The sequence below is a fragment of the Ceratotherium simum genome, chromosome 3, assembly GCF_057802395.1.
Source record: "Ceratotherium simum simum isolate JZ-2026a chromosome 3, ASM5780239v1, whole genome shotgun sequence".
In the NCBI taxonomy this organism is placed as follows: domain Eukaryota; kingdom Metazoa; phylum Chordata; class Mammalia; order Perissodactyla; family Rhinocerotidae; genus Ceratotherium; species Ceratotherium simum.
In genome coordinates, this window is record NC_141902.1 from 94035294 (window position 1) to 94062196 (window position 26903).

At 46.2% G+C, this 26903-nt stretch overlaps 1 protein-coding gene across 1 annotated transcript; it reads left to right on the top strand.

Annotated features, from left to right (window-relative positions):
• The first annotated feature begins 2920 nt into the window (after positions 1 to 2920).
• ZSCAN2 (zinc finger and SCAN domain containing 2) lies at positions 2921 to 26415 on the top strand. The gene is made up of 3 exons (XM_087429083.1): positions 2921 to 3323; positions 9599 to 9679; positions 18847 to 26415. Exons 1-3 carry the CDS (start codon positions 2921 to 2923, stop codon positions 20286 to 20288), a joined length of 1926 nt encoding a protein of 641 aa, XP_087285209.1. The 3' UTR covers positions 20289 to 26415.
• Positions 26416 to 26903: the final 488 nt, after the last annotated feature.

The window sequence follows — 26903 nt, forward strand, 5'->3', positions numbered from 1 at the left end:
GGAAGAAGATATGAACAATCAGGTCATAGAAACGAGATTAAAAACACCAATAAATATGAAACATTTCTTACTCATGAAATGAAAATTAAATTTTAATGAAAATGAAATGAACTTTAAAAATGAAAATTAAAACAACAAAATGTAGCCGTTTGTGTGTGCCTCCAATAATTGCTCTGTACAAACATACACAATTGTTCTATCACAGACCACTGAGAGTGTCTTTCTCTCCACTCCTGTATTTCCCTCTTGGGTTTCCAGGCGGTTTCTCACCTGCTGTCATACAGTGTCGAGGAACCGTTTCTTCAAGAGCACTAACCATGGGAACACCATTACAGAGGCCGATCTTCCCCTCTCACCTCCCAGTGCTGAGATTGACAACAAGCAATACTGTGACAAGTACTAAAATGGAGACGTCTACCAGCTGTGCTCGGCGCGGTGTCTCCGCCTAGGCAGGTGATGATGGGGCAGGCTCCATAGAAGAGGAGATAGACAGAGAAGGGGAGCTCCGCAGCAGAAGGGGCGGGACAGGGCTTTCCTCCAGCCGCAGGAACACCACGTGCGAAAACAAAGGGCTGTGGGAAGGCCAGGTGCGCGGGTATACCTGCAAGCTGGGGGAGGGGGCCGCCTGGGCGATGAGGGGCTTTTCTTGTGCGGATTCCTTTCCAGTTCAGGGACTGCTTTCGGATGTCGAGGGGCCTAACAATATTACTTGTCACACGGTTCACAGCTGAAAAAGACCTTCAAGTCCCTCCATCCAACTTTCACTTTTTATAGATAAATATACAGAGGCCTTAAAGAAGTGAAATAACCTGTCCCAGGTCACAGCTCTGGCCAACACTGGGGACCTGACGGCCTGTCCGCGGACTTTCCTGCCTCTGGGGCTCAATACTGCACGGGCTATCAACCCAAAACTCCGCTCCCTGGCCGCTGGTCCGGATCTTCTCGGTGGACTACATTTCCCACAATGCCTCCGGCCCAGCCTCCCTCCGCCGCCTGGCTGGGGGCTGTATCGGCCAGTAAGAAAGCAGAGTTTCCCGGGGCAGTTCACTGCGGCCAATGAGCGCGGCGGGGGGCGGGCCTCTCCCGTCCATTGTTCTCGGTGCGCCTCGGGCTGGAGCCGCAGTGAATCCGGAGGGGCCGGGCTGTGCCCGGGGGTGCTTTTGCACGCGGAGCGGCCACGGGAGCAGGCCTGGTCTCCTGAGAGGTGAGCCCAGAGAGACGGGCCTGCAGCCGCGCGGGCCAGGCGGGTAGCCCGAGGCGAGGGAATAACGGGCCTGGAGCCAGTGCGGGCAGCCGTACTGGGGGAGGGGCGTCGGGGGCGCTGTCCGCTTCCCGCGGGCCCGGGCGGCCGGGGTCTGCGCGACCGGTCCGCTCAGCGAACGGACCCGGACTCTTCTCCCGAGCGGTGAGCTCCTTGCGCCTCTGCCCAGGGGCGCAGGGTTTGCGCTGGAAGGCACGTTGGACAACATCCCGCGCAGCTCCTTATTTTCCAGATGGGGAAACTGAGCTTCAGAGGGGGCGTGTCTGGCCCCGGGTTAGACGGCGAATTAGCTGACTAGGAACAGTTTTCCCGGGCTCCCAAATAAGAGTTCTGTTGTATCTGTTTTGCTTTTTTGTTCTTTTTTTTTAAAGTTTTTCCTTCCCTTTTTTCCTTTTTTCCCTTTTTTGGGGGGAGGGAGGTTGTTACTTGAGTCTTTATAAAATGTAGCAGTGAGTTTATAAAATAATTTTTCCTTGCTTTTATAATCTTTATTTTAAATAGTTTGTAATTTCACTGCTTTCAACATTTTGTAGAATTTATGTCCAGGTTTTTTTATTTCCTTGTGTATGTGTTCATTTTTAAAGAGAATTGGGGTCGTATTGTGTCTATGGTTTTTCTGCCTTGCTGGTTTTGTTTTTATCCATAATTTTCATGTGATGAGGATTATCGTAAATCATTAATGATTAATAATCTTTGTCAGCATAAGTTTTAAAAATATTTTAGAAATACATACCGCAGAGTGCACAAATCTTAAATTTCATATGTATGCTCTTGTGTAACCATTGTCAAATCAAGATATAAAACAATTCTGGCATCCCAAAAGGCTCCTTTGAGCCCCTTCTTAGTCAGTACCCCCCAAAGATAGCCATTATTACATCAGCGTAGTTTTTAATACATTTTACTGTATGGATGTGCCATAATTTATTAACCATTCCCCTGCTGCTGGGTTTTAAGGTATCAACTTTTTTGCAATTAGAAACAATGCTATGGTTGTGTGTCCTTGCAAATAAATTTCTCTTTGCAAAGATGGTTATTTTTAAAGATAAATTCCTGAAGGACCATGGCTGGATTGAAGAGTATGAACATTTTAAAACTTCATCATTTAAATATGGTAATAATGCAGTTGAGATAATGCCTTCCTTCCAGTGAGGCTCAAAGTGCCTTGACATCTGATCCATTGCTAATCCTTAAGATGTCCCCATAAGATAAGAAGAATGTTGTTATTATATCTACTAGATGGTCAGTGAGGTTGAGTGACCGAGTTGTGTGTTAGGTCAGGTCACTCACTCTGCAGACTTAGGGCAGGATAACTCAGTCCTGTGTCTTTTGAAAAGAAAATGCTGTATTTTTTGTGCTTGTGATTCTTCTTAACTTCTCTTGCCATAAAGAGATACGTTTTCAGAATAAGCCATTTTTCCTTTAAGAAGGACAGGAAGCTTGTGTTGATTTGTGGATGCAGGAACCACTTGGTGGCCTGACCTGGGCTGCTGTGGGTTAGATTGTTTAGGACAGTCTCCTTGTTGATTCTCGTTCTCTTTCTCATTTCTCAGCACATTACTTGTTGAAATTTGAGAAGGGAGGTGTCTTCTCAGAGAGCCTGGCTGGAGGAGACTGAAGTTCAAGGCTAGAAGCCTGAGTGATTGGCTGAAGAACTGGATGATGGCTGCAGAGGTGCCGAGAGTAACCACTCCGCTGAGCCCTTTGGTCCAGGTGCCTCAAGAGGAAGATGACCAGGAGGAGGAGGTCACCACCGTGATCCTGGAGGACGACTCCTGGGTGCAGGAAGCTGTGCTGCAGGAAGATGGCCCTGAGTCCGAGCCCTTTCCCCAGAGTACTGGCAAGGGCAGCCCACGCGAGGAGGTGGCTGGAGGACCACAGGGTGCACTCGGCCGCCTTCGAGAGCTCTGTCGGCGCTGGCTGAGGCCGGAGGTGCACACCAAGGAGCAGATGCTGACCTTGCTGCCAAGGGAAATTCAGGCCTGGCTGCAAGAACATCGGCCCGAAAGCAGCGAGGAGGCAGTGGCCCTGATGGAAGACTTGACCCAGACCCTTCGGGACAGTGGTGAGATGCTGAACCTCCTAGGGAGAGGGTGGGAGCATCCCTCAGCAGTGGAGGAGGGTGTTTGTAGAGGAGGAGAAGGTGGTGTCCAGGACAGCGTTGGGGACAGCCCCATGTCTCTACTCTGCAGGCAATCAGCACATCGTCACCCTTTTTAATGCCCTTGTTGTGTGCAGTTACAGTTCCAGAATTTCAGCATGAGAGGGGCTGAGAGGACTATTCTTGGAGCTACATTTGCAGAGTTAGCATAGTTTTTACTTCTGTTTATTTGGAGTCTCTGGGAAGCTGATGGAGGTTATGGGGGAGAGGCTGAAGACCCTATAAACTACCCCTTAGAACCTTTACTTGGTCGTGCAATAAACATCCAAATATTTGAGGAGTTCTAGCAATTAGAAAAACCAAGTCCTATTTTTAAAAAGTGATTATTTTTATGAAACCAAGATAAATGGTGAGTGAACCAGCTAACTAGGGACTTCCTGTGGTATAAAGTCATCCTGGGTTCTTAAAAGAGTAATTTTAAATTTGAGCTCTTTGCAACAGTTAATATATTTTTCTCCTGGGTTATTAGTATGTTGTGAGATCCAGCCATGCCATTTTACTACCCTGTCTCCATTCCGGGCTTTAGTTGATTACCAAACATTTACTTCAGGTCTACCTGTGCCCCTAGGACTGCTTCAGAACCCATGGGAAATGGCTGCCTTTGTGCTGATGAGAAGTGCAGCAGTTCAGAGAAAGGGATGGGGAGAGGAGATGATTGGTCAGATCCTCACGGAGGATCTGAAACTTGAGCAGGAGGTGAAGGCTGGAGGAGAATTTGGAAAGGTGCAGGGCAGGAGGAGGGTGAGGCAGCCAAGGCTCGGAGGGGGTTGCCCAGCGTAGCTCCTTTGTACAGGTGACAGTAAGGAAGGCAGGCTAATTGGAGTGGAGTGTGTTTTTAGGAAGTGGTAGGAAGTAGTGTTTGGGGGAAGGGTGGGTGGAAGCCTGGACTCAGTGTCATTGGCCTTAGCAGGTTCTTGAACCAGGGCCCAAGGGGCATGGGAGGAAGCTGAGTATGGCAACAGGATGTAGGTTTGATTAGAGTAGGGAGAGGTGAGAGGCAGGAGAGCAGCCAGGAAGCTGCCTAGACACGGGTGTGCAGTGATAGGGGCCGGGCTGAGGTGGGGACATCAGGGGAAGGGGGGAGACTGGAGAAATGTGAGAAAGAACTAACAGTCACAATAGCAAGCATTTATCAGTCCCTTTCTTTGGGCCAGGCAGCGTGCCTAGCGTCTAATATGCAAAACTCACGGAAACTTCACCACCTCTGGAGATAAGTGAGATTCTTATCACAGAGAAATTAAGTGACTCCCTCAAGATTTCAGCTAGTGCCAGGCTGAACCAGGATTTGAACTCATGGGTCTGAGGACATGGCCTGCGTTCCTAAGCATTTCATTACATCCGTGATGCAAAGTGGTAGTTCCCAGTGGGTGTTGGAAAGAGGGGATGCATATGAGGACTAAGACAAAGGTGACTAACTCAGAAGCATCTCGTCTGGAGGATTCAGAAGGCTGGGAAGAGAAGAGAAGGAAAGGGAAGGTGTTTTGGGGGCAGAGGTTGTGACAGCCCCAGGGACTTGGGGATACAAGTAGAGCTGTCCTTTGGAGAAAGACTGACACTGAGGGCCTCCTGTGAGCCCAGCCCATCTCACTAATAGTCCTGTGAGGTGGGTGGGACCATCCTTTTACAGATGGGGAAATGGCAGTTCAACAAGGTCAAGCCCTTACTTGAGGTTGCACAGCTGGTAAGTGGTGGGGCCACAATTCAAACTCCAGGATTCAAAGTGTTTGCTTCCACATGTGCTTGGTGGATCCTAGGTTTTATCTGAAGCAAGGTACCTGATTTTCTTCGGCCCTGAAAAGTAAATTTTTTTTTGTGAGGAAAATCAGCCCTGAGCTAACATCCATGCTAATCCTCCTCTTTTTTTTTTTTTTTGCTGAGGAAGACTGGCTCTGAGTTAACATCTATTGCCAATCCTCCTCCTTTTTTTCCCCCCCAAAGCCCCAGTAGATAGTTGTATGTCATAGTTGCACAGCCTTCTAGTTGCTGTATGTGGGACGCGGCCCCAGCATGGCCAGAGAAGCGGTGCGTCGGTGTGCACCCAGGATCTGAACCCAGGCCGCCAGTAGCGGAGCGTGCGCACTTGACCGCTAAGCCACGGGGCTGGCCCTGAAAAGTAACTTTTAATTTTACTCTTCCTCTTTAAAAAAACGAAAACCTCTCATCCTGCTTTCAAACTTTGTTTACTTGCCTCCTGATGGATGTGACAAGTTTGTAATGAACTTTAGGACCTTAAGTCGGAAACTAGGGAGGGGCGGGAGGGGTTGAGGGCAGAGGAGAGGCCTCTGGGGTTGTCCTGTAGTTGGGGAGGTCACAGAGCAGAGGGCCAGGTCTCAGAGGGTGTCTCTGGGGTGATTACAGGCACCCGCTGCGACAGCCCTCCCCACCTGGCTCACTGCAGGGGCTTCGTGCCTTTCGTCCTTCCCCGCACAGCCGAGCCATCTCAGTCCTGTGAGATCCTCTCTGTTGGTCTTCATTTGTTTAATAAATGCTCCTGACCTTCCTAAGATTGCTCCGAGGAACCTCTGCAATCATCTTCATCCCTTCTCAAACATTTACTCAACATAAGACCACTTGACCTCTATTCTGTTTGTCCAGCTTGGGACCTTTGGACACATTTACCTAGCACAGGACATTTCGAGGCCTGCTTAGACAGTGGTTGTTTAATATTTGGCTAGCAGGCACCTCTAGGTGCTCACATGTAAAGTCTCTTATAATTCTGGTTAAGATTGGATCTGTATTAATAGTTGAAGTGGTAAAGCTTTGTGAGTTTTTCCCAAGGACGTTTTAATCCCCCTACCCAGCCCTAATTCTGGCTCTTGTATTTCTCACCTGAACTCTGTAGCAGCCTCCAAGAGGAACCTGTCTTCAGCCTCTTTCCCCTTCATTGCAGCTGCTCCACTCCCACCTGATTGGGCACTTGCCTGCTTAAAAATCTTCGTGAGTTCCCCAGTGTCTCCAAATCAAGCGTGCCCTTCTTGTTCTGCTTGGACCTCGTGGCCCTGCGTGACCTGGCCCACACGGCCCTGCAGCCCGTCCTCTGGTCTTGTTGCTGCAGCCCTTGCTCCATTCAGACCAGATCTTGCCGTTTCTTGAACGTAGCCTGTGCTTTCTAGCATTCACCTGTGCTCCTAAATTTTGACTTGGAGTGGCTTTGTCCCATCGCTGTGATGATATCCTGGTCATCCTTTGAGTGTACGACCTTAGAGACCCACTCCATAAAGCCGTCCTTACTTCTGCTCCCTCTTCCCTGTCCTCAGTTTCAGCCACCTGGGAGCGTCTTGATAACCTCTGCTAGAAGTCATCTCCCCCAGAACATTTGGATTCTTCTCTTTTGACTTTTTATCATATTCCATCTTGTTTTCTGTTTATATGAATACTTGTCTTATTTCTTCTAGGAACCTATAAAGTCCCAGAAGGCAAAGAACCTGTCCTTTTTCTTTTTCATTCTTTCTTCTTTTTTAATTCACTTAGTACCCAGCACAGTGTGCTGTACATAATGGGAACTCAATGAGTGTTGTTGGGATGAGTAAATGAATCCTTCCCGCCTTCCTGCAGGGATCGGAGGCTCATCTGCTCGGTCCGCAGGAGGCAGACAGCAAGCTTCTTCATTTCAGGCTCATCTGCCTTTCATTGAGAAAGCCTTGCTAAGCTTTTGTTTTTAAAACAAAATGGGGTCCAGCCCAAATTTGGGAGAGCATGGCCAGGATACCTGTGAATCTAGAGAGGGATGATGCATGCGACTCAGCTTATACCTGGCAGGTGCTCAGGCTGCTTAGTCCAGCACAGAGCACTTAGCCTGTGGGGTTTCTGTCCTTAGAAGCTCCATGTTAATCCTTTCTTTATATTCAGCAAATCCAGTGAATACTATCATATTTGTGCTGTTAATAAAAATATTTTTAAAAATAGGGAACATGTTTCTGAATATGGAGGTGTATGCCATTCCCCTTTCTCAAATATCAAAGGCTCCTGGACATCCTCACTACCTGGCCTGGTATCAGCTAGTAGGTGGCCTTTTTCACCTGGTACTGTCCAGGCAGACTGCAGGAACAGTGTGTGGAACTGACAGCATTTACTTGCACAGGACAAGCTTTGAGTTTGGAAACCTAGGATATGGCGAATCCATACTCCCAGGGAAGACATTTACCTGAAAGCCTGTCGAGCTGGGGAGCTGGTCATGCACATGTACATCAGTAAATAAATGACGGAGAAAAGGAAACTGTTGAGGGCTGGACTTGGACGCCTCGGTAGGGTATTACTAGTCCTGTGGAGACCATCTCTCCAATGATGGGGTCTTTTGGTTTAAATGAGATTGCCCCACACAGTTCATGCCTGGCAGCTGTGTTTTCAGCCTGTGTTTCACAGGCCCATTGAAAGATTGTTTATGAAATGCATTACTTACCTCTGTCACTTGTCATAAATTACCAATGTAAAAACCAGAGCACTTCCATTTTTTTCTTTCTAGTGATTTGGGGAATGACAACCCAGATTTTCCAGGACAATCTTGAATATACAATATTTGTCCTTGTAAATCATCAAGATGTCTCAAATTCCAATAGTTGGCAGCCAAACCATACCTCTCAGACTGTCTCATATCTGTAAGCAGCCTGGGACCTGGGGCCAGAAGTCATTTCTCAAGTTGTATGGCTCAATTTTTGGTTCAGAAAGTAGAGTCACTATAGAATTGAGACAGCTTGTCCCCGAACTGTTCTCTAATTGCCCTACCAGGTTCATCCTACTTTCTGTATGAGGTAAGCAGAAAAATACCTTAAGAGTCCGAGACCAGTGAGCTCGTGCCACGGCGGCCTGCCCCCGATAACCCCAGACCAGTGTGGTTGCAACAACAGAGTGAAAGGGGAAATGCTCCTCTCTTGACAGACACATTTCATCTCATAGAAGCCCCATCACCCAAAAAAGAAACTGCTGACATCAGAGGGGAGCAGATGGGAAGTCATTGGGCTCAAAATTGATAAATTCCTGACATATAAATCCTCTGACCATTAGTGCAGTGTGTGGTCCCTGGACCAGCGCTATCAGCATCATCTGGAAATGTGTTAACAGTGAAATTCCTGGGCCCCACCCCAGACCTATGGAACCAGAAACTTTGGGGGCGGGGCTCAGTACTCGGGTTTGACAAGCCCTCCAAGTGATCCTGATTCAGTCCAGTTTGAGAACCACTGCACTAGACCTCTGGTTCTAAAACTTGGCCACACATCGGAATCACTTGCGGTCCTGAGCCCACTCCCAGGGATTCTGATTTTCTGATTTAGTTGGCAATGGGGTGTGGCCCAGACAAGGGACTTTTTTTTTATTATTGATCTCATAATAGTTTATAACATTGTGAAATTTTAGTTGTACATTATTGTTTTTCAGTCACCATATAAATGCATCCCTGCACCTGTTGTGCCCACCCCTCACCCCCCTTCCTCCTGGTAACCACCAAACTGTTCTCTCTGTCCGTTAGTTTATCTTCCACATATGAGTGAAATCACGCAGTGTTTGTCTTTCACTTTCTGGCTTATTTCGCTTAACAGGATACCCTCCAGGTCTATCCATGTTGTTGCAAATGGGACGATTTTGTCTTTCTTTATGGCTGAGTAGTATTCCATGGTATATATATACCACATCTTTGTTATCCAGTCATCAGTTGAGGGACACTTGGGTTGCTTCCACTTCTTGGCTATGGTGAATAATGCTGTAATGAACACAGGGGTGCATAGGCCTCTTTGGGTTGTTGAGAACTCTTAAAGAGATGTGACGTTATAACTAAAATGTTTAGCAACCGTTCATTTAAACTGATAACAGAGCTCATTGCTGTTTTCTCAGCGGTTAGTCTTTCAAGCGGCCAGAGTTCAGGTGGAACAACGTTCCCAGTCACTCAGGTAGGAGCAGGTTCCCGCCGGGCTTCACACAGCAGCCCTCCGATGGGAGAGCCCGACTTGGGCTTAAGCTGTACCAGAATCACTTCTGTATTTTAGACCAGTGGCTCTGACCGTGGTGTTGAGACACATCGGTATGTCACAATCAGGCAGGAGGGGCTTTATGAGAATTTTGAGCCTAACCTACACTAAAGCACCAAAGTTTGTGACCAATTTCATTGTTATAAATAAATTACAGTAAATTCAGTTTTATCCCCATATTGACATCAATTTTCCTCACACTCGTTCTGATATTCTTTCCAGCATGGGAGAGACAGAGGAGGCTTCTGGCCAGGCAGGGGGTCGCACACGGCCCCGTGAACAGCCATGGGATCTGCTGTGCACGTGAGTCTGCAGTGTGTGGTGAGGGTGGGAGAACACAAGAACCATTGGTTTAGACCAGGCCACGACTGCAGCTTTTGTTTACTAACCGATGAGGGAAGAGTTCCTCTGGCAATTCAGGAGTCAATCAGTGAGTGGTATTTGGAGAGTGGTCTAACCATTTTGAAAAAACTAAAATTGAATCCCTACTTACACAGAAATAGATCTCTGCTTCAGAAGTTACACAAAAATAAATTCCGAATGGATTATTGATCATGGCATGATTAAGATCTGGAATGACACATAGGAGAATATTTTTGTAATCTTGGGGAGGATTACTTTTGTAATCTTGCTTAGGACTTCTTAAGCAAGACAGAAACCTTCAAACCTAGTTTGGACTCATGAAAACAGAAGAAAAGTCCTTTATATAAAAAAGAAACTATGAACAAAGTTAAAAGAATGCACAGACTGGGAGGAAATATTTGCAACAAAATCTGCAGTGTAGCAGATAAGAGTCAAAATCCTTGATCTATGAGGGCTTCTACAGTTCATGGGAAAAGTCAACCCAGTGAAATAAAAGGTAAAAGATATGAACAGGCAATTTAGAAATGAAGAAATACAAATTATAACTGTATGAAAAGATGTTCAACCTTACAGATTATCAGAGAAATACCCATTAAAGCGAGATAGAATAGTTTCTTTTGCCCTTTAGACCATGAGAAATTTAATAGTGTTTCTAAGAATTCTATGCCTTTTGAGCATTTATTTATTTAATCTTTTAAAATTAATTTCAGAATTTTTCTAGTAGGTGATGTATCACCTATTTTATTTTATTTATTTATTTTTTTGTGTGTGAGGAGGACCAGCCCTGTGCTAACATCCAATGCCAATCCTCCTCTTTTTTGCTGAGGAAGACTGGCCCTGGGCTAACATCCGTGCCCATCTTCCTCTACTTTATATGGGACGCCGCCACAGCACGGCTTAACAAGCGGTGCGTCGGTGTGCGCCCAGGATCTGAACTGGCAAACCCCGGGCCGCCGCAGCAAAGCACACGCACTTAACCGCTCGCGCCACCGGGCCGGCCCCTGTATCACCTATTTTAAATTTGATAGAATACGTAAAATTATATCTAAGAGCAATAAATTCTTTTTTTGTTGTGGTAAAATATATATAACATAAAATTTGCCATTTTAACCATTTCTAGGTGTACAGTTCAGTTGCATTAAGTACATTCACATTGTTGTGCAGCCATCACTACCATCCAAGTCCGGAATTTTTTCATTTTTGCAAACCGAAACTCTGTCCCCATTAAACACTAACTCCTCATTCCTCCTCCTTCAACCCCTGGCAACCACCATCTGCTTTTCGTCTCTATGAATTTGCTTGAGATACCTTATGTAAGAGGAATCATACAATATTTGTCCTTTAGTGTCTGGCTTCTCTCACTTAGCATAATGTCCTCAAGATTCATCTATATTGAAGCATGTGTCAGAATTCCATTCCTTTTTAAGGCTGAATAATATTCCATTGTATGTATGCACCACATTTTGTTGATCCATTCATCTGTTGATGGACATTTGGGTTGTTTCCACCTTTTGGCTATTATGAGTAACGCATGAACATGAAAGTAGAAATATCTGTTTGCGTCCCTGCTTTCAGTTCTTTTGGATATATAGCCAGAAGTGGAATTGTGGGATCATATAGTAATTCTATGTTTAATTTTATTTTCTAAAATGTTTTCATGTTTTTGTGTGTGTGTGAGGAAGATTGGCCCTGAGATAATATCTGTCACCAGTCTTCCTCTCTTTGCTTGAGGAAGATTGTCCCTGAGCTAACATCTGTGCCCATCTTCCTCTGTGTTATATGTGGGGCCGCCACAGCATGGCTTGATGAGCGGTGTGTAGGTCGGCACCCAGGATCCGAACCTGCAAACCCCAGCCCGCCAAAGTGGAGTACACAAACTTAACCACTAGGAGCCACCAGGCTGGCCCCCGTGTTTAATTTTTTGAGGAACCCCTCTACTGTTTTCCACAGTGGCTGCACCATTTTACATTTCCACTAGTAATGCACAAGGGGAGAACCATATATTCTTTTAAGTCTGTTTCAGGGCCAGATTTTAGACAATCTGTTTATACTTTCCAAAACCTGAAGTTAATCACAGACAAATATATATGGCTCTGCCTGTGAGTAAGTGGGTAATTGTTATATCCAAGAAGAACAAGCTTGTTAATTTATTTACAATGAAGCATATGAGTAAATAAAATAGATCAGTATTGTATAGATTACTATTAAGGTGAGTTAGAACAGCATTCCCATCTTGGCCAAAAGTCGCTTTCTCAGGGGGCCCTCCAGTTGTTTGCTTCAAATCACCCTGTTTTATTTCTGTCACAATACTTACACTATCTGAAAATAGACAATGTAATCTGAATAAAGAGTATATGTTATGTGAGATTCATTAACTTTTAAACTGTACAGCACAAAATCCTTGTTTTAAAGTGTCTGCATAGGTAAGGGAACTCCTTCCCTACTTGAGTAGTTTTGGGAAGATCAAAACATTTAGAAAATGAGGGCTTTCTTTCCTTTTTCCTTAATGCCTGACCTATCTCTGAGTTTTCTCTACTGGAGATCTGGACCTTCCAACTACTTGCTCACGCGCCTGCTTCCTCAGAAGCCCGCCTCCCATATCCAGTCACATCCACAAAATATGCTCATCTTGACGTGTTGAAATAGCAAACACTGTTTCTACTGGTGAGGTTCCTTTTTTAAGAAAATTCCCAGCTCCTACTCTCTCATCATCCCATCTGCATTCATAACATGTTGGTGAAGCTATTCCCCTTATATTTGACCAAACCAGTTTCTGAGTTCTTACTTTCTGATTGGCCACCAATAAATAAAGAAGAGAGTTGCCTGCAGTGGAACGTACTCTGCTTTGTACTCTTGATTTTACCAGGGCCGGCCTTTCTTGAGGAGAAGTTTGGAAGGGGCCAGGATCCCTCATCACCCCAGCTCAGTGATTTTTCCCCATTTGGAGGCGCTTGTGTGAAGGCAGATCACCTGAAGGGCCACTCTTTTCTGTCCTTTAGCATGGCTCCTGTGCCTCCCCGATATCAGAGGTCAACTTTTAAAGAACTCTGAACCTTCCTGTGGCCTTGCCTGGAATATCACAGTCTTGCATCTTTGTCTATGTGGAGGAAGATGGGATTGGTCCTTAAACAGCAGCAAAACAGCAGCAGGCAGTGAGGGGGTTATTGGGTCTGGATTCTGCTCAGAAGGGCCTCTGTAATGAGGTCATAGAAAATAATCACACAAATTAAGTATCACATTTAAAGGTTTCCAGATTATGAAGGAATTCTGTCATATTTTTGTCTGATAGTTCAATACTAATTTATTTTTTTTTAATATTTTACTCATTCTTTTGTGTGTGTGTGTGTGTGTGTGTGTGTGTGAGGAAGATCAGCCCTGAGCTAACATCCACGCCAATCTTCCTCTTTTTGCTGAGGAAGACTGGCCCTGAGCTAACATCCATGCCAATCTTCCTCCACTTTATATGGGACGCCGCCACAGCATGGCCTGACAAACAGTGCGTCACTGCACGCCCGGGATCCGAACCCGGGCCACCAGCAGCGGAGCGTGCGCACTTAACCACTACGCCACAGGGCCAGCCCACAATACTAATTTTTTTATGTTTAAATCTTTGATCTGTTTGGGATTTGTCCTAGTATGGGTCCAACTCGAATTTTTCCATTTGGCCTAATAGTTGTTCCAGCATCATTTATTGAATATTGTATCTTTTCTCCATGGATTTGAGAAGCTACCATTATCATATGTTAAATCCCCATAGTCATTATGTGTTTTTTTTTCTGTTCCACTGGTCTGTCTGTTCGTGTGCCACCTATATTAAATTCTGAATTCACATGTCCATTAAGTCTTTTTCTGGAGTTTTTGTTTCATTGGTTTGATTGTCTATTAATGTTTTAATTATTGAGATTTTATAATATGTTTTAACATCTGACAGAGATAGTTCTTCTCCCCGCCCCTCTGATTTCAGTCAATAATCTTATCTCCTCCCCAGTTTTATTGAGATATAATTGACATATAATATTGTATTAGTTTAAGGTATACAGCATAATGGTTTGATATATGTATGTATTGTGAAATGATCACCACAATAAGTTTAGTTAACATCCATCACCTCCCATAGTTACAAATGTTTTTTTCTTGTGATGAGATCTACTCTCTTAGCAACTTTCAAATATACAATACAGTATTGTTAACTATAGTCACCATGCTGTACATTATATCCCCAGAATTTACTAGTTTTATAACTGGAAGTTTGTACCTTTTGACCACATTCCTCCATTTCACCCACTCCCCACCCCCTGCCTCTGGTAACCACCAATCTGTTCTCTGTTTCTATGAGTTTGTTTTTTTTACATTTCACATATAAGTAAGATGATATAGTATTTGTCTTTCTCTGTCTGACGTATTTCACTTAGCATAATGCCCTCAAGGTCCATCCATGTTGTTGCAAATGGCAGGATTTCCTTCTTTTTTATGGCTGAAAAATATTACATATACACACACACACACACACACAGACACATATATATATGTATGTATACACACCACATCTTCTTTATCCATTCATCCATTGATGGACACTTAGATTATTTCCATGTCTTGGCTATTGTAAATAATGCTGCAGTGAACATGGGGGTACAGATATATCTTCAAGGCAGTGATGTTGTTTCCTTAGGATGTATACCCAGAAGTGGACTTGCTGGATCATATGGTAGTTCTATTTTTAATTTTTTGAGGAATCTCCATACTGTTTTCCATAGTGGCTGCACCAATATCCCACCAGCAGTGGACAAGCGTTCCCTTTTCTCCACGTCCTTACCAGCACTTGTTATTGCTTGTAATAATCTTATCTTAATGTTTATTTTTGTACTATTAAAGACACTTACGCTTCAGTGACTACATGATTTGCCAATTTTAAATGATATCCTTTGAACTCTCAGGTATTACAGATGAAGCAATCAACAAACATATCCTATATCCCACCTTCTTCCAACCCCAATTTTGATTAGAGTGTCATTTCTACATCACTGTACAACATTTACATTCTCTTTTATCACCCTAATCGCCATGGTAGTTTTAGTCTTGTTCTAAAGTTAAATGTATCAAGTGTTCATCCCCAATCCCTTTGCTTTAGAATTCCCTTTATCTCTTGGTTGACTGAATTCACGTCCTAATAGTTTCCTCAAGAGGGGCTCATAGGAACAGTATTCCGTGAATTTGTGTGTATTCAGAGCTGTTTGCCTGTAAACTTTATACTTGAAGGACAGTTTTGTTGGACATAAAATCCTTGGCATACGTCTTCTTTTCTTGCCTGTCCTGTAGCTGTTGCTGCCCTGTCTGCCAATGTTGAACGTTACTGTAGAGAAATCTGAGACCAGTTGATTTTCTTCCCCGACATAAGTGATTTGATCTTTTTGCCTTGTTGTCACCTGTCTTGTTATTAACCACCCTGGGTTAGTTTTCCTTGGCACACAGTGTACGTTTCAAGGGTTCTGATGTCTTTATAGATTATACTTGAAGTATTTGTTCTTTTCCTCTGGTTTAGTTTCCTTTTTTGAGAACTCCAGTTATATGTTTGTTGATTCTGCTTTTCTCTACCTTCTGTTTCTTTCATTCTCCTTATTTATTTATTTTTTTGTGTGTGAGGAAGATTGGCCCTGGGCTAACATCCGTGCCCATCTTCCTCTACTTTATATGGGACGCCACCACAGCATGGCTTGACAAGTGGTGCGTCGGTGCGCGCTTGGGATTCGAACCTGTGAACCCCAGGCCGCCGCAGCGGAGTGTGTGCACTTACCCGCTTGTGCCACTGGGCCAGCCCCATCTTTCATTCTCTTTAATCATTTTAACCTCTTTCTTTGTTTCCATTTCATTTCCTTTTCTCATTTCAGTCCTCCTCCCTTTCTATGCTTTCCAAGGTGCCTGTTTTTGTTTGTGTTCCTTCCCGTTTTGTCTTCATTTCTCTGGACTTTTCCCTCCTTTCCTGAGTCCTGCCGGCTCCCATGCATCACCTCCTGTTGTCTCACCGTCTCTTCCTCGAGTTCTACTTTGTGGTCTTCCTTCATAGAGGCAGTTGCTTCATTTAACCTTTTTTATGGATGAAAAATGGTCACTTTTCTCAATAACAATAATTCCCATGATGAATGTTTGAGGGTCAAAGGCTCCCTCCTCTGCTTTACAGAAACAGAGAGCCTCCTGCACACGCGGCTCGTCTTTGTGATTCTGCTTGTAGTCGCTCCTCCTCTGCTTCTCTGAACCACAGAAGCCAGCCCCCATCACCCCCGCCCCCAGGTGCTCTGTTGCGCTTAAGGGTGAGTCCCTGACCTTCAGGAAGTGATCTTCTGCCTGAGCTGTTTGAGATCTGCCCCTGAGGAACACCCCCCACACACTACTTTCCATGCTTGCTCTCTTCACTTCCTCCTTCATCGGCTTCTGCCCAGTCTCTGCTGCTTTTGGAAGCCCTGACGTGTATTTTGGTATCTGCAAATTAATCTTCCTCCTGATCTCACTGAAAATGAAGTTTGAGTTTTTGTTCCTTTTCCCTGTTGCTTCTGAGCTCATACCAGAAAGTATCACTTCTTCTCATTTTAAGGCAGTGAAAAACCTTATTAGCTAATATCCCTGTTCAGAAGAGAACAATTACTAAAATCGTCAAAGAAATGTTTTTGGTCATGTTAGCTTGAGGAAAATAAATCAGGGCCTCAGCCCAGAGGTCCTTATAGAAGAGATATGATAGCCAAGCTCTGTGCTAGAAACTTACAAAAAACCGTCTTGCAGGAAGTAGAGGAAGCACAGAATTCCTGGTCCTAGTCAAGAGGGAGCTTGCGTTGTGCCCGTCATGCCTACATCCCACCCCTGGAGATCTGGGAGAGGGAGGCCAGAGGGCAGTTATATGAGTCCACAGATTACCAGCAGCATATATGTTAGTGTGAGCACGAAATGTAATTATATACCTATTTGTAGGTTTAAATACGATCTTGTACTGACTAAAGGCGTGAGTGGAACCCAGGTTGTACTTGAGAGATGCATGCCAAATTTTATCATGTGCACGTATGGAAATTTACATTAACTTATAGAAACTAATAATCAATAGATTGGGCATCTAACCTTAAACAGTTTATTAGCATTAATAATGGAAATGTCACTAGGACTTTGTGTAATTATTTTGCTCATAGGCTGTAGATAAAACTGCTTTCTCAGGGGGTCTGATGTTAGGTCTTGGGAATAATCAGGTCATCATCTTTATCAATAAAAGCATTGATTTCTATATACAGAATTCCAAAAAAGTATTGAAGACACCTTACAGAAATAGAGCATAAAGAAATTATAGTAGGGGCCAGCCTGGTGGCACAAGCGGTTAAGTGCGCGCGCTCTGCTGCGGTGGCCCGGGGTTCACGGGTTCAGATCCCGGGTGCGGACCGACACACCCCTTGTCAAGCCATGCTGTGGTGGCGCCTCATATAAAGTAGAGGAAGATGGGCACGGATGTTAGCCCAGGACCAATCTTCCTCAGCAAAAAGAGGAGGATTGGCATCGGATGTTAGCTCAGGGCTCATCTTCCTCACACACACAAAAAAAGAAATTATCTTAAAAAAGAAAGGAGGAAAAAAATGAAACGAAAGAACATAAATTGCATGCTGTAAAAACATCCTTTGTTTTTGCTCTGAGCTTTTGCCTCTGAGCTTCCCAGCAGGCAAGGCAAAGAGGGAGCCGCAATCAGGGGCATGAGGCAGACACAAATCACTCAGAAGACTGGCTCTTTCTGGTATTTCGGTCAGAGGGAAGTTTCCTCTTCTGGCTCATCAGAAGGACATTGTGTGGTATAAACAATGTCGTCAATAACTTCCTGGCAGCGTTAATGTTCTTGACAGCCGTTAATTTCTAATGACACTTCTTAGAATGTTCTCATTGTCAGCCAGAGCCATCAAACCAACACCATTCAGTGGAAATAGTTCTGCTGGAGCCAGAACAGTGTGATCCAGGCTCACGGTTCCCTGCTGTTCTGACTGAATCCTAGGGCAGATGTTAGAGTCTCTCTTCTAAGGAGGGGATGCATATTCTTCCAACCATCCTCCCTAATGATATCTTTTGCCCAGATGTTTGATAAGTTTTGGGCAGTAGAAAGTTTGACAGGGTTCTGGAAGGTAGATATTTTATATTGCCATTGGGAGAGCTATCTGTAGACTCCCACAGCAGATAAGTTTGAGGGCTCTTTTAACTGTCCTCTTACTTGTTTCCAGTCATCTGTGTAGACACCTGGAGTCCTTGTTGCAGGGGTGCTGTCACATTCCCTGTGTCTTACTTACATGGCAACTGAGAAAATTATAAACACCAGATACATTTCAATGCACAAGATTGAACTCCTTTGAAAGGAGACTCAGTTTTAGGGAAATTTCTGTGATACCAATAAAAAACTCATTCATTCATTCATTCATCAGATTTAACTGAGTGCCTACTAAGCATCAGGCACCATGGGGAGTGTTGGGGGTCATTGTGTACCCTGTTGCTTTCCTCTGTTAGGATTTTCAGATTCCCACCTGACCTCATTTCCCAGTGGAGAAATTGGTGGAGACATAGAACCCACATCTTTAAGACCTAGAAATTCTGGGTGATTGGGGCCGGCCCCGTGGCTTAGCATTTGAGTGCACGCGCTCCGCTGCTGGTGGCCTGGGTTTGGATCCCGGGCGTGCAGCGACCCACCGCTTCTCTGGCCATGCTGAGGCCGCGTCCCACATACAGCAACTAGCAGGGTGTGCAGCTATGACACACAGCTATCTACTGGGGCTTTGGGGAAAAAAAGGAGGAGAATTGGCAATAGGTGTTAGCTCAGAGCCGGTCTTCCTCAGCAAAAAGAGGAGGATTGGCATGGATGTTAGCTCAGGGCTGAGCTTCCTCACAAAAAAAAAAAGAAATTCTGGGTGATTACCACAAAGGTCTGAGGCCTGGCAACGAGACAACCAGTTAGAAGGAAATAAACCTGGTTTTTCAAAGTTTTGAAGGTTCTCTAGCCTCTTTATTTTCGCTAGAACCTTAATTTTTAAAAAATTTTTCCTTTTCTCATCATTACAGGGAATTGAGTATAAATTGTACATTTTTGTTCATTATTTCAGATTTTGAGATCCAGAGTGAAAATGGAGAGAACTCTAACCAAGGCATATTTGAGGATGTGGAATCACATGAGATCTTCTCAGAAATGCCTGAAGGGGAGGGCATTCAGCAGTCTGACTGGGAAAGTGACTTTGAGAGAGACTGTGGCTCCAGGGGGCCCCAGGGAGAGGCCCCAGGTGAGGACCATGGGGAGGCGCCACAGCAGGGCAGGGAAGTCGGACAGCTCATAGGCCTTCAGGGCACCTACCTGGGTGAGAAGCCCTATGAATGTCCCCAGTGTGGGAAAACCTTCAGCCGGAAATCCCACCTAATCACACATGAGCGGACCCACACGGGAGAGAAGTACTACAAATGTGAAGAATGTGGAAAAAGCTTTAGTGATGGTTCAAACTTTAGTAGACACCAAACTACTCACACCGGGGAGAAACCTTATAAATGCAGGGATTGTGGGAAAAGCTTTAGCCGGAGCGCAAACCTCATAACCCACCAGAGAATCCACACGGGAGAGAAACCCTTTCAATGTGCCGAGTGTGGCAAGAGTTTCAGCAGGAGCCCTAATCTCATCGCTCATCAGCGAACCCACACGGGAGAGAAACCGTACTCGTGCCCTGAGTGTGGAAAGAGCTTCGGCAACCGGTCCAGCCTTAATACACATCAGGGAATCCACACTGGAGAAAAGCCCTACGAATGTAAAGAATGTGGCGAAAGCTTTAGTTACAACTCCAACCTAATCAGGCACCAGAGGATCCACACCGGAGAGAAACCATACAAGTGTCCAGACTGTGGGCAGAGGTTCAGTCAGAGCTCAGCCCTCATCACCCACCGGAGAACTCACACGGGAGAGAAGCCTTATCAGTGCAGCGAGTGCGGGAAGAGCTTCAGTCGCAGCTCCAACCTGGCCACACACCGCAGAACCCACATGGTGGAGAAGCCCTACAAATGTGGGGAGTGTGGAAAGAGCTTCAGCCAGAGCTCCAGCCTGATTGCACACCAGGGCATGCACACGGGCGAGAAACCCTACGAGTGCCTGACGTGTGGGGAGAGCTTCAGCTGGAGCTCCAACCTCATCAAGCACCAGAGGATCCACACGGGAGAGAAACCCTACAAATGCGGTGAATGTGGGAAATGCTTCAGCCAGCGCTCCCAGCTGGTGGTGCACCAGAGGACCCACACGGGCGAGAAGCCCTATAAATGCCTCATGTGCGGTAAAAGCTTCAGCCGGGGCTCCATTCTGGTCATGCACCAGCGAGCCCACCTGGGAGACAAGCCCTACAGGTGTCCCGAATGTGGGAAAGGCTTTAGCTGGAATTCAGTTCTTATTATACATCAGCGAATCCACACAGGGGAGAAGCCCTACAAATGCCCTGAGTGTGGCAAAGGCTTCAGCAATAGCTCCAATTTTATTACACATCAGAGAACTCACATGAAAGAGAAACTTTATTGACATGGCAGAGAGCCAAAGTGAGGGGACTGGCCCAGGAGAGGAAATTGTCACACTGCCCCAAACAGGAACGTCTCTTTAGAAGAGCTGTTCTTCCTAAATGCTCTTTGGGGATTTTTGCCAGAATCTTACCCCTGCTCATCCTCATTTCTAGGATACCATCATCTTAGTGGTTGGAGTCAAACCCCAAGAACAGAGCGTAGGAATGGAAGGTTGGAAAGTTGGGTCTTTTTCTGTTAATGTCACAACTTGATTGGCTCCTTCTCTTCTGATCCTCTGTGCCTCAGTTTCCTCTTTGGTAGAACAAGGGGGAAGTGTTCTCCATGTGGAACAGAAGACAGCATGCCCATACCCCGGGCTGAGTCCTCAGAGAAATACAGGGAATCTATTGGTTGATCTGTTGGTTTTGCTGCCACCTGTTGGGCTGAGGTGCCTTCACCCTGCGCTGCTAGCATTCCAAGCCCCCTGCCCATGTCAGAACCGGCTCTTCCTGGCTTTGTGTCCTGGGCTTTGATTTCAGGTCAGGGTGGAGGGGCTTCTCCAATTGTGAGTCATCCACGTGAAGGTAAAGCCCTTTTCTATTTCTAGAAATTGTCAGGAACACCGAAACACGAGGGAGTGTGGCATGGAACCAGTGTCCCAGTAACCTTTCCAATTGATGGGAATTGAAACAGGGCCTGCCAGAAAAGGTATAAAGTGAGGAAATTCACGTATTTGCCTTTGTCTCTGCTTACTATCCTATGGTAAGTTGGCTGCCAGGGGAACACAGTTCTTGTGGGGTTTCATGTTTTGAGTGTGAAGAGAAGGCAGAGACCCCCAGCTGCATACCCCTTCTGTCTTATCAAGGGTGAAATGGTCCTGCACTCTGCAGGGTGGGCTTGTGTCCTTACCCCACAGATACACAGCCCCATAATCATCACTCTATGCACTTGTCATTCCCCTGTTCTTATATTTTTTATTTTATATATGCAGAGCTGGAATTCTGTCTGGTAGCTTTTGTATACTAAGGACGTGGTTTTTAAGGAAGCGTTGATTTTAGGACACATCTGTCCCCTGGAGAGATTTGGGCTTGAATCAGGAATTGTCCTACAGGTCTCACCCTTGATCTTGAGATGCTACCAGGGCTTTGTTCTTGGGTCCTTGGGCCTTGAAACAGTAAAGGCAGGGGGATGACAGCAGGTGAAGGGGTTTGTTATGAGGGAAGAGGAGAGTAGATAATTTTTATCTATTTTTATAGATGTGGGAAATGTGAAACCACCACCTCCTACGCATAGAGCCTGTCCTCAGAATGGACCTTGGTTCTTATAGGATGGATGCTCAATATTGCCTAATAAAGTAGAGTCCCATTCTTTTCCTGAGTCTGTCTTTTAACGTGTTAAAAACCTGAACTTGGCTGTAGCAAACTCACACCTCACTTCCCCTCCCCACCCCCCAACATCTTGCCCCAGGCTGAAAGTGGTCCAAGACCTTCAGGGAGTAAAAATCAGTTGCTTCAAGGAACACACCTTCTAGGTGATCCTAGACCTGTGTGCTTGATCAGTGCACACACCTTTCCATTGTCTTGTGCCAACTCTGCATCCAGTCTGTCACCCAAGACTTGGAGCAGCAGCTTTGGGTAAGGAGCCAGGTGGCCTCCCGTGGAGGCCATTGGGAATCACCTCTATCCAGAATCAACTAAATTCGACACGAGGAGGAGGTTTCCAACCTAGGTGGTGACGGTTCTTTTTTTGTGTGTGTGAAGAAGATCAGCTGTGAGCTAACATCCGTGCTAATCCTCCTCTTTTTTGCTGAGGAAGACCGGCTCTGAGCTAGCATCTATTGCCAGTCCTCCTCCTTTTTTTCCCCTTTTCTCCCCAAAGTCCCAGTAGATAGTTGTATGTCATAGTTGCACATCCTTCTAGTTGCTGTATGTGGGACGTGGCCTCAGCATGGCTGGAGAAGCCGTGCGTCGGTGCGCACCCGGGATCCGAACCCGGGCCGCCAGCAGCGGAGCGCGCGCGCTTAACCGCTAAGCCAGGAGGCCGGCCCCCAGTGACGGTTCTTAAGCCAAACCATGTAGGCTGTGAAATCCTCATCATTAATCCCATTTCTTCACTTATTTGGCAAACATTTATTGAGGACTTCTGTCCCATCACTGTGCTAGGTGCCAGGGAAAGGTTGTGACAAGAAGTCCATTACCTGTCTTCATGAAGTTTTCCTAGGAGAAAGATTCCCATCTGTCTGGGAAGATAGAAGAGCTTTCCTACCTGTAAGGGAGAGCGGATAGGATGGTTTCTCAGGTGACATTAAGTTCTGGAATTTGAATTGTAGAAGATATTGGATCTGTCTTCTCTTTAAGTCTCAACTTGAGAAAAGAGTTGATATTAAGCTTTTGAAACTTAACTTTCTTTTTTTACTCCTCCCTACTTAGTAGAAACACAAAATATCCTGGAAAACAGGAAACAAGATTAGCTGGAATTGCAGAATTAGCCTGGAACCAGGTTGGGAGAATGACAGATGTGGTTCTAGAAAGGCTGAGAGTCCATCACTTCCTGTCCTGCTTTGCCCTTAGTGTGGGTCTGCAGAGACAAGAGGGGTCAGTATACAGTGACCGTCACATGGCTCTGTGTTGGATGGAAGGACGTGGCCTTCTTACCCTAAAAACATCAAGAAGTCCCAGTCCCCTCAGCAGATCTACTTCTGCCACATCTTTACTGGCACCTCAGTTATGCCTGTGCCTCTGTAACAAAGATTATTTCCCCTTAAATGGACATGGACTTAGGGACTGAGTTTTTGCTACCAATTTGTTTCTAAGTTCATGGGAACAGCCTTGGGACAATTAAAAACCTACAATAAATGGTAAAAAGAAAAAAGCAATTGCTTTACCCTCACTTGGCCCCCAAGCCTCCTTAGCAAGTCTTTTATGTGAGTTGGTCACTTCCCTTTCCCAGTTCCCACAATGGCTGCCGTGTACCCTTTGGCCCCTCTTCTCAGACCCATGCCAACTCCCAGGCTCGGCTCACCTCCGAGAACCTTTAACCTGTCAGGTGTAGCCTCCCCCAGGCCTATAAACTTCTCTAGATTGTGCCCCCTCACTTCCTCGCCTCGGGCTCAGCCTAGAGATGTGCTTTCCGTGTAACTGATGTGTCACTACCTGGAGTTGAGCCTCCGCTTCACTCCAGGGTCAGGACCTTGTTCCACCAGCTGTTTCCTCTCTTGATCTCCAGACTATCCCTCTCTACCGGCTTCTTCCTGCAGCCTACTCACAAGCTGCAGTTCCTGCAGCCTCAACCTTGGCATGTCCAGAACTCAGCTATGCCACCTGCCTCCCTTGACCGGGATGCTGGTCACACAGCTGTATTTCCTTGTGCCTCCTCGTGAGGAGCACTGCCGTCCACTGGGGTTCACACAACCCAGAAACCTGGAGTCATCCAAGATTCCTTCCTTCTTCGCATCCCTCAGAGCCATTCGGGAATGGTTTGGCGTAGTTCAAACCCTTGCCTGACCACCTTGATAGCCCCCTTACTGGGACCGCAGCCCTCTCCAGCCCTGCCTCCTGCTGCTCCATCCTCCATGCTGTCACCAGAGTGAGCATTCCAAGACACACAGCTGAGCCTGTCACCACCCAGCTTAAACCCCTTGGGGCTCCCCATCATCTACAGAAAGGCCGTGCTCCTTGGAGGGCAGATGAGGCCTTCCAAATAGGGCCTCTGTGGAACCTGGTCACCACACCTCTGTGCTCCTGCCCATCCTTGCCCCCTGGCAACTCCCCCTGAATGTGCCCCGCGGGGCCTCTCCTCATCCCCCTGCTCACTCTGCTCCCTTTCGGGAATGCTGGGCTTCCCTTTCTGCCTAGGGCACACTGCACATCTTTCAAGACTCAGCCTGGGTACCACCTCCTCCATGAGGCCTTCCCTGCACTTCTCTGGCAGACTTGACCCTGCTGCCGCACCCCTGTACTCTCCGGCCTCAGTGCCTGTCACTCTCATTGCATTGACCTGTTACACATCTGTCTCCCCTGCAGATTCTGCCCCCTTCCTCTTCTATTTTTCATGTTCACACCCATACTGAGGCTCCAGACTCTATCTCCAGTACCCAACTCAGGTCCTGGCACATGATGGGAACTCAGTAAATATATTTGCCCATTGGGTCTCTTCGTGGAGGTATATATAAATGCAAGAGGCAGATGGAACCCAGAATTCTGACCTGGAAAATGGATTAGGTCTCCTACACTTTCCTTTGGTAAGATGATAAATGTAAGTTAGTTTTAACTTCAGTATTCTCTCAAGTTACCATTTATTGGTATTGGTGACAATCCCAATGGAGACAAAGTGGAAGACGTTTATAAAAACCAACCAACCAGTATCCTAATGAAACAACTTATATTTTTGAAGTGTCACAGTGAAAAACCAGGCACCTTCTTTAATGTAGCTGAGTCTGTTGTCCACAATCTGCTTCTCTTCTGTCTGGGCAAGCGGTGAAACTTGGGAGACTTTGTCTTACTCTTACTCTTTAATCCCAGGGTATTCATATAACTAAATCCTGAGACAGTTCCCCTTGTTTTAACCTTTTTATTGAAATATAACACATCAGTGCACCAAAGTGTATTTGAATTTTTACAAACTGAACACACCTGTGTAACTGGCATCCAGATCAAGAATCAACTTAGCAACACCCAGACGTTCCCCCCAGAGCCCCCCCCAGTGAGTACTTTGTCTCCTCCCGGCCCTGTTCTGAAGTTTGGGATGGAGTGGATGGAGTGTTGGGAGCAGGACAGACCTGGTTCTAGACAGACTTGTGCCACCAACTACACACCCTCACTTTTATTAGAGATTTTACAATTTGAGGCAGGTCATAATGTTACTTCCTCTTTTTTTCCTGCATTTTCCTTCCCTTTGGATTGCATTTATAGTTTACAATGAGCCATAATGGCTTATAGTAACACAGTGTACGGAGCAGTTACTATGCACAGGCACTATGCCAAGCTCTCTACATGTGGACCTCAATCTTGACAATCCTGTGAGGTAGGGGAGTGTCCCCACGTCACAGCTGAGGAGGTGGGAGATCAGAAGAGAGGTTCAGTAAGTACCTTGCCGGCACCTGTGGCTTAACCCCTTCACTCCTGAAGTCAGTTCACTCCACTGCATTGTTAAAGCCGTGGGAAACTCCTAAGGAACAAATGGAGAAAACAACAAAACATTAAAATAAAAACGATATATTGGCTACTAGTGTTAGTCTTCTCCCTGGCTAGTATCAAGATGGTCCACAACTGTAACTGGTCCTTCCTTGCATGTGACCGGCCGTCACTCTTCCAGCCCTTCATTCCCGATGGAGGTCCTGTCTCATAACCAGGGAGTTCAGGGGCCCAGTATGCTGGGCCTGCTGCCCCCTCAGTCTCTCAGACAGCCCTGGAGTTTTTCTTTTTTTTTTTTTTTTAATGTCTTTATTTTTTGTGTGTGTGCGGAAGATTGGCCCTGAGCTAACATCTGCCACTCCTCTTTTTGGCTGAGGAAGACTGGCCCTGGGCTAACATCCATGCTCATCTTCCTCCACTTTATATGGGACACCACCACAGCATGGCTTGACAAGCGGTGCGTCGGTGCGCGCCCGGGATCCAAACCCGCAAACCCCGGGCGGCCTCAGCGGAGCACACGCACTTAACTGCTTGCGCCACTGGGCCGGCCCCAGCCCTGGAGTTTTTCAAATGCAGGGCTGTTTTAACCTCCCTGCTGCCTGGCCCTGTTAAGCTATTTCACATCTCTGGACAGAATGTTAGAGTCTTTCCTTTTATTTACCCTCCTAACTTGATAGCCCAAGTCCATAGAGGAAGTGAAAGCAGAATTGCATGGGCGATGGTGAGATTTCGAGACAAGATTTCAGAGCCTGGTGGAGAATAAGGGCTGGTGGTTAATTCCCGTTGGCTTTCCACCCAGTCGTTGGTGCAGCTGAGCTGGTGTCTCTGGCATCAGCAGAGGCTGTGGCACCAGGGCCTACCTGCGTCTGGCTCCCTCTCTCCTACTCACTGTTCTCAGGGTCCTGACTGAGAATTTTTTATCCATTCACAGGCTAGACAGAGCTGTAGAGCTGCTCCTGGGAGGAGGAGGGTCTGGCTCCAAGGAAACACTTTGCCTGGGCCCCTCATTGCTCACAGGCCCTGTCAGGCACAGCATCTCTGCTGTTTGTTACGCTGTTGGTGTCTGAGGGCAGAGGTGCCTGCCAGGAGGCCTCAGGGAGTGGCACATCTTGGCACATTTACCACAGCCGGGTTCTGGTCCCCAGCCTTTCTGGAGCAGAGACTGGATTTCCTCAGTACACTCAGAGGTGACCAGACCCTGGGTGGTAGGCTCTTGTGAACCAAATTTCCAAGAGACCAATAGAATCCAGAAACCCAATTATTATTAATTTACAATGGGAGCTTTCCTATCCCAAGCCTCCTTCAGAGCACCCCTTGTTCCCAGTCTCAAGTGACTGAAATGGTGGCTTTGTGATCAGACAGTGGTTGATCAACATAGAGTGAAAGAAAGTAGTCATGTGAGGGACAGCAGACCCAGCCATGAACCCCCTCAGGTGATGAATGCTACGCTTCAAAGTCCCACTTCTCTCCCCTGCCCCACAGTGCTGTCTGCTCAGTGCTCAAGA

Coding starts and splice junctions, on each gene's coding strand:
- ZSCAN2 (XM_087429083.1), top strand. CDS start 2,921: ATGGCTGCAGAGGTGCCGAGAGTAACCACTCCGCTGAGCCCTTTGGTC. Junction 3,324..9,598: donor CCAGACCCTTCGGGACAGTG/GTGAGATGCTGA, acceptor TATTCTTTCCAG/CATGGGAGAGACAGAGGAGG. Junction 9,680..18,846: donor CCATGGGATCTGCTGTGCAC/GTGAGTCTGCAG, acceptor TCATTATTTCAG/ATTTTGAGATCCAGAGTGAA.